A 442-nucleotide genomic window follows, 5' to 3' on the forward strand; every position below is an offset into this window, starting at 1 on the left:
AAGCGAGGATCGCGGGCATCCTCCCTGCCAGTGCAAGGGTTGCACAGCAGCGCCGGGCTCCACCTGCCCCCGGCCAGGTGCTCCGAGCCGGAGCTCGCCGCAGCCTCCGCTGCCCCCCTCCGCCAGCTGCGCTTGAATGCGAGCGGGCCGCTGAAGGATGGCAGCCACCGACTCCAACAACAACACAGGTAACTGCCGAGCGGGGCAGCTGGCACCCCCGTGCCCACCCGGGACCCCCCGATCTCCGCCGCGTACCCCCTCCAGCGGGCGCTGCAGCTCTGCCCGTCGCCCCGGGCCCCATCGGGTGCTCCGCGCTGCCCTTGGCTGGACCTTGGGGAGCGGGGGGTTGTACTCACTGCCGCCCCCTCCCAGCAGGACGAGGGGCTGGAGGACAGGGAGCCCCGGGGGGGAGGGGACTGTGCTCCCCGGGGTCGCCCGCGCC

The 442-nt window shown here is 74.2% G+C and overlaps 1 protein-coding gene across 2 annotated transcripts in view; it reads left to right on the forward strand.

Annotated features, from left to right (window-relative positions):
* The window catches only part of NR1D1 (nuclear receptor subfamily 1 group D member 1), a 24,366-nt gene that overhangs the window by 2,173 nt on the left and 21,751 nt on the right, over positions 1–442 (forward strand). Inside the window, exon 1 of one of the 2 annotated variants that reach the window (XM_019506947.1) lies at positions 9–188. The exons of the other annotated variant lie outside the window; for it this stretch is intronic. Coding sequence (XP_019362492.1) covers positions 158–188 — 31 coding nt within the window. The 5' untranslated portion in view covers positions 9–157. Of the gene's footprint in view, positions 1–8; positions 189–442 lie in introns of those variants that run through there. 2 annotated transcript variants of the gene reach the window in all.

Source organism: Gavialis gangeticus, unplaced genomic scaffold (genome assembly GCF_001723915.1).
Source record: "Gavialis gangeticus isolate Ggan-Ray unplaced genomic scaffold, GavGan_comp1, whole genome shotgun sequence".
NCBI lineage: Eukaryota > Metazoa > Chordata > Crocodylia > Gavialidae > Gavialis > Gavialis gangeticus.